Consider the following 6,635-nt stretch of genomic DNA (forward strand, 5'->3'; position numbering starts at 1 on the left):
CGAACCTCAGGCGCCGTCAGGCAGCCGTAGGTCCCCGGAGCTCCCGGTCAAGCGCGGAGCAAATCGCCCTTTATGAACTGGAAGCGGGGCCCCGGCACGCCCCTATCGCCGCGATATCCAGCCCTGCGACATGCGCTGACCTGCTGAGCCCTCGCCACACACCCCCACTCGCCGGCCTTGACTCTGCACGTACCCGGGGAAGCCTCTGTGCATCCGTCCACCTCCTCTCACCGGCCCCCAAAGCCTTTTCATTCCCACCCAACCCCACCAACAGCTTCTAGTGGTAGTTCCAGACCCGTGTGTTTACTCTCCGCCAACACCCAACTCCCGGCCCTGCCTGCAGCCATTCCCCAGACCTAAAGGTTGACTAACCGCCGCAGTTGCCCGAGATGACACGAGCCTCCCTCTCTGTGAGCCTCCTGAAGACTCGGAATGCGGCCACTTTCTTATACCCCGGGCACACACCAAAAACCGGACAATTCAAAGTCACCGAATTGCATCTTTCTAAGCTTTGAAAACCTCTATCCAAGCCTGTGGCAAGGGGTATATTCTACTTTGATTTGGGGTTCTTTAAAAAAATTGGCGGGGAGGGGCAACTAAGTGGTGGTTATATATTCAAGTAAGTCTTTGTATAGCCCCCAAATTCACTCTAATGCTCAGTCACTCAACCCGCAAACATCTCTGCCTGCCTGTGTGTCCGGACTCATTCTATATTTGTCCACATCAAGTCCTAACCCCACAAAGGGATGGCTGTTTGCGACAGGCAGCTCACACCTGCCCGTTTCTCTTCTTCTGGGTAACCTGTGTCAGTCAATCTGCTCCTCAACTCGCCCCCAGAGAGTAGCTACAAATTGTCTAGGGTGGTGGGAGAGGGGTGTAACTTAATAAATGAAGGTCCGCGGGAGGAAGGAAAGGACAGATTTCTTTTGAAACCTCTTAAGCATCTGTTCTGTTCCCCCTCTGGGCCTGAAGAGCATCCCGTTCCTTACACTTGCCACCTACTGACACCAAATTTAAACACCTTTCCCTCAAAACTGAAGTAGTAGTAAAGAGCTATAAATGGGCAATGACCTCTTCAAGGATGAGGCTCCCCCCCACCAAATACACTACAGGATGTGCACTGTAGTGTATTTGGGATGCAAAAGAGCATCACGTGGCTGAAATGCTGGAAAGTATAGATGCTGCGAAGCCACCCCCCCACCCACTGACCCTGAAAACTACTAATGTATTTCAACCTGAGGTGTAGAAAAACAACTACCAAAAAGAAAGCTACAAGGGCGAATATTATTTGTTTTAGTGGCACCAAAAACACCAATCTCAGCAATTTACTAAATTAAAATCACAGCTCTTTAAACGTATTTAATGGTTCAAATTGTGTATTTGGTTTTAATTTAAATCTCTGGTAAAATTTACGGAAGACAGTGATGTATGTTCCTTAAGCAACTTCTTCATTTAAAAATAAATAATATAAATAGGCAACAAATGTTTTGAGATATCCACAGTATTTGTGTTTCTTAGCCTGGCTTCTTCTACTACATAAAATAATGCACTACTCATTTTTTTTTAAAGCGAATTAATGTCATCAGTTCAGAATCTTTACTATGGTAGTTCCCAGATATTCTTTTAAACAAAAACATATTTTTTTCAACTCACAAGTAACAGAATATTTAAAGAACAAAGTTTCAATTTTCTTCCTCGTGTAAAATTTAGCAAACTCCAAGTGCATTCAATTTTGACAGCCCAGGGAAACGACCGCGCAATTTCCAGAAACTCTCCCAAAGATGCCCTCTAATTTCTCTCCTGACTTTAGCTCTATCTCTACCATCTTTTTCTTTTTAATTCTTCTATAGAAATTGAAACAAATAAAATCCGGTGAGGAAAGAAAACTATTTCTACAGTGATTTTAATTCACTTATTATTTCAGAGAAAATAATTAATATTCCAGTGAGGAATCCGCGAAAGTATAAGGGGAGAAGAAGCATTTCATTCTTCGAATCTATAAACCTCCCTAGAGAACAGAAACTACGCGCGTTTTATGGAACTGCGTTAACTTTGGGTTTCCCTCCCAGATCTGAGTCAACTAAATATCGTGTTCCATAAAAGTGCTAGAATAGGTGGCTACATCTGTAGAGGTAAGAATCGTGGTTTTTCAGCGTGTCTAGGTGGGTGAGCCTGTCTGTTGCTGGAGGATGCTTCGAGGACCAGGCTTGGGAGGAAAGGGGTTAAGTCAGACCCTGACTTTCTCCGCGCAGCGTGCCCCGTTTTGTCTGTTCAAGTCGACGTCGTCCAGCAAGAGCCAACCAATGGGCGGCCGGGAGCTCCCGGGACAGCCCAGTGAAGGGGCGTGGCCTGAGGCTGTCCCTCAGCAGTGAGGAATGACACCCGGGCGGGGGTGTGTGTGTGGGGGGTGGGCTACGGTGGAACTCTGAGGAAGGAAAGAGAGAAGAAACAGATAAAACCAAGACAAGGGGTAAAAGGGTGCCCCGAGCCTCTCGGAATCCAGCGGCAGTCGTCGCCGCCGCCGCTGGGGGTGGGCTCCGGAAGAGCCGGCCCAGCAGGGAAAGGAGACGACGATCCAGAAGCGAAATCCTGCAGGCGGGGAAGAGACAGAGGCGCAAAGAAAAAGTGACTCGGGCCGTGCACCCCGGAGGCGCTCAGGAGGGGACTGCAGCCGCAGAGGGGCCTCACTGATCCTCCCCCCACGTCCTCCGAGGGCCAGCCCCCGGCCCGCCCCTAAGGGCGCGAGGCGATGAGATAATCCAGCTGAGCTGCGAAAGGAGAACTTCTGGCGCTGGATTGGGGGGGAGGGGGTCTCTGGGCGGGGTGGGCCTCGGAAGTGGGAGTGAGGGTCGGCGCTGATCCGGGGCCAGAGGGGGGCGGAGGCTGCTGGGCAGCCCAGGAGTGGGCTGCAGGGGCCTCGCTCGCGGGGCTCACTCGCGCTGCGGCGGCCCGCGCGCTCCATTCAGCTCGGAGCTGCCCCGCGCCCCAGCCGCCCGCCCGGCCGGCCGCTCCGGCCCGCGGCGCAGATGGCTGTGCGCGGCGCCAACACCTTGACGCCCTTCTCCATCCAGGCGATCCTCAACAAGAAAGAGGAGCGCGGCGGGCTGCCCGCGACGGAGGGGCGCCCCGTACCCGGCGGTACAGCGGTGGCAGCGGCGCCCGCTGTCTGTTGCTGGCGGCTCTTTGGGGAGACAGACGCGGGCGCGCTGGGGGGCGCCGAGGACTCTCTACTGGCGTCGCCTCCTGGGACCAGAACGGCTGCGGGGCGGACCACGGAGAGCCCGGGAGGCTGGGATTCGGACTCGGCGCTGAGCGAGGAGAACGAGGGCGGACGGCGCTGCGCGGACCCGCCGGGGGCCAGCGGGGCCTGCCGTACAGGGGCGACCCTGGGCCTCGGCCAGCCGGTCTGTGAGCTTCCCGCAGCCAAGGACCTGGAGGAGGAAGCCGCGGGCCGGAGCGACAGTGAGATGTCGGCCAGCTTCTCAGGTCGGCTAAGGCTTCGCGGGGAAGGGTGCCGGGCTGAGGGGTTGGGCAAGGAGAGCAACCACGCCGAGTGGGGTGGGCCTGCTGTTAGCACCTTGTTCCCTGGGCCCCCCGGGTTAGCCAAGACCGTAAGCTCTGCGCATCGGCGCGGGCTGCTCTAAGCCTCTGGCAACTGAGCCCGAGAGAGGACCGAGAAACTCCTCAGAACGCTGCGTCCTGGGGTAAAGCCTCAGACGACGTCGTGGGGCAGTGTACTTTAGACCAGACTGGGAGAGAACCACTGCACCCTGGCTTTGAGTCCATTGCCAGTGCCTTCGGCTGAGTCTGTCTCCAAATCCCCAAAATCGAGGAAAGGGAAGAGCGAGGGTCCCAGAAACCTCGGGTAGCCAGTATCCGGGCCCTAGCCCAGAGATCAGAGATGCTCCCAGCTCGAGGTCTCAGAGCCTGCCCCGCAGCTCAAAGATAGGTAACGAGGGACAATTTCTTTTTTTTCCCTTTTTACATCTTTATTGGGGTATAATTGCTTTACAATGGTGTGTTAGTTTCTGCCTTATAACAAAGTGAATCAGTTGTACATATACATATGTCCCCATATCTCTTCCCTCTTGCGTCTCCCTCCCTCCCACCCTCCCTATCCCACCCCTGTAGGTGGTCACAAAGCACCGGTCTGATCTCCCTGTGCTATGCGGCTGCTTCCCACTAGCTATCTACCTTACGTTTGTTAGTGTATATATGTCCATGCCTCTCTCTCGCTTTGTCACAGCTTACCCTTCCCCCTCCCCATATCCTCAAGTCCGTTCTCTAGTAGGTCTGTGTCTTACTCCTAGGTTCTTCATGACATTTCTTTTCTTAAATTCCATATATATGTGTTAGCATACGGTATTTGTCTTTCTCTTTCTGACTTACTTCACTCTGTATGACAGACTCTAGGTAACGAGGGATAATTTCAAGTGGGCCGAAGGCCAACCGAGCCCGAGCTTCGGGAGGAGGGTTTCTTTAGCTTTCCCAGACCCCAGGCCCAGAAGACCTGTGCCAGGCTGAGGACCCAAGAGCTGGAGGCAAACCCTGCAGCCAGCTGAAGGCAGAGGGGATTGATTTAGGTCATCCCAGACTCAGCAGGGGGAGGAACCTCCTCAACCACGAGCTGGCACGTCATTTGGTCAGAAAGACCCCCGTGCCTGCCCCGTCGGCTGGACGGTGCTGTAGGCCTCACGCTGGCCCCAAGAAAATATTATCTGCTGTGGGCCAGAGTGCTGGACCTCCCTGCTAGGGTTCTGCGGGGAGAGCGGGGAAGAGGCAGAGGAGCTGTCGTCAGATTAGGGTCCAAGGATTCGAAGCAGGGACACCCCTCTACCCTCAACGCCAGCCCTCCTTTCATTGCCTTTGTAAGAGAGAGGTAGAAGCCTACCCGTGGCCTTGACTCAGCCTATTGCCATAGCCCTCCCACAATTCCGGGTGGATGGGGGCGTAAGACTCCGAATACTTCTGTCTCCAGGATCCATCTCCCCACTTTCTCTTTACGCGCAGCCAACACGTGTGTGCTGTGACGATGCGTGTGTGAGTGTGAGTGTGGGGAGGCGGGTGAACCCAGGGAGGGTATCCGAAACGCCATCTAGAACCCCAGGGCTGAGGGCTGAGGGCTGAGGGCGGAGAAGGCGTGCGAGGATGCTCAGGCCCAATGCCCACATCGCTGCGAGGAGCCTGGAGCCCAGAGAGGGCAAGGAGCTGGATCTTGGCTGCACAGCGTTGATACAGCGGCTGAGTTCGTTGCCGGCTCACAACAAGCTTAGCTGCAGGAAGCGAGTGGGACAGGGTTCTAAGACTTGCCTCCCGGACCCGCGGCTTCCAGGCCCTCCCCACCACTCCGGCGGCATGAAAGGGTATTTCCGCCCCCCACCCCGACCACAGCGGTTGAGGCCGGACCTCACTCCTCTGCGGCACTGACAGTGCCTCGTTTCTGTTCTCACTGTGTCCACAGGCGACCGCAGCCCGAGGGTCGAGGACGACGGCGTTGGCACAGGAGGCGCACGCGTGCCCACGTTGTGCAGCGGCAGCGGCGGCGGGCCCGCGGGCGGCGCAGAGGAGGAGGAGGAGCCCGTGGCGCCCAAGCCGCGCAAGAAGCGCTCGCGCGCCGCCTTCTCCCACGCACAGGTCTTCGAGCTGGAGCGCCGCTTCAACCACCAGCGCTACCTGTCCGGGCCCGAGCGCGCAGACCTGGCCGCGTCGCTGAAGCTTACCGAGACGCAGGTGAAGATCTGGTTCCAGAACCGTCGCTACAAGACCAAGCGCCGACAGATGGCCGCCGACCTACTGGCCTCGGCTCCCGCCGCCAAGAAGGTGGCAGTGAAGGTGCTGGTGCGCGACGACCAGAGACAGTACCTGCCTGGAGAGGTGCTGCGGCCTCCCTCGCTGCTGCCACTGCAGCCCTCCTACTATTACCCTTATTACTGCCTCCCCGGCTGGGCACTCTCCACGTGTGCGGCCGCCGCGGGCACCCAGTGAGCCGGCCTGGGATGAGGCAGCGAATGATCCCCGCGCCCCAGCTCCAGACGGGCGCTGATGGCTGTACAAGTTGTGCCCTGTACTGGAGAGCCCCGCGGAGGGGGCAGGTGGAGGATGAAATCCAGCCCTGGCTCTGCTCTCCAGGACGTGCGCCCTGGCAGCGGGACTGGGTCTACCCAGAGGGGGGGCGCCTTTTTCTAGTTTGAACAGAGGCGTCCTATGGCTTAGGGACCCTGTTCCTACCCCCCGCCCCACTTGCTTAGAAGCCCTTGGACATTATTTATTACCACCATAATGTTGGGTTTGGATTGTGTCTGCCTGGGGATGGCGTTTCCCAGAGAGGAGAGAACTCCTGGAGACCACACAAGCCTGAATCCCAGAATTTCAGGCCTGCCGGGAGCTTCGTGCGCTAGGCCACACTAGTTCATGGTATCCATGCTACCAATCTATGTGTATCTACATATCTATTATTTTTGGAAATTGCAATTGTTACAAAGGGGTTTAGAGCCCTGGCAGCCCCAAGAAGCCCCAGGCTAGGGGTTCATTGAACCATGAAACGTTTGTTTTGCGGGCCCTCCTCCCCACCCCTTCCCGGTGTCAGAGCTCGGGTGGGGGCGCCTGATTGGGTGCTGAATGTATGGAAGGGAGCC

The 6,635-nt window shown here is 56.3% G+C and overlaps 1 protein-coding gene across 1 annotated transcript; it reads left to right on the forward strand.

Annotated features, from left to right (window-relative positions):
* The first annotated feature begins 3,026 nt into the window (after positions 1 to 3,026).
* NKX3-2 (NK3 homeobox 2) lies at positions 3,027 to 5,985 on the forward strand. Its single transcript, XM_024741865.1, has 2 exons — positions 3,027 to 3,486; positions 5,462 to 5,985. Exons 1-2 carry the CDS (start codon positions 3,027 to 3,029, stop codon positions 5,983 to 5,985), a joined length of 984 nt encoding a protein of 327 aa, XP_024597633.1.
* Positions 5,986 to 6,635: the final 650 nt, after the last annotated feature.

Source organism: Neophocaena asiaeorientalis, unplaced genomic scaffold (assembly GCF_003031525.2).
Source record: "Neophocaena asiaeorientalis asiaeorientalis breed wild unplaced genomic scaffold, Neophocaena_asiaeorientalis_V1.1 scaffold218, whole genome shotgun sequence".
In the NCBI taxonomy this organism is placed as follows: domain Eukaryota; kingdom Metazoa; phylum Chordata; class Mammalia; order Artiodactyla; family Phocoenidae; genus Neophocaena; species Neophocaena asiaeorientalis.

What these genes read in the sequence shown, in the direction of transcription:
- NKX3-2 (XM_024741865.1), top strand. Translation starts at nt 3,027, where the DNA reads ATGGCTGTGCGCGGCGCCAACACCTTGACGCCCTTCTCCATCCAGGCG. An exon ending in GATGTCGGCCAGCTTCTCAG is followed by an intron (nt 3,487 to 5,461) that starts GTCGGCTAAGGC and finishes CTGTGTCCACAG; the next exon opens with GCGACCGCAGCCCGAGGGTC.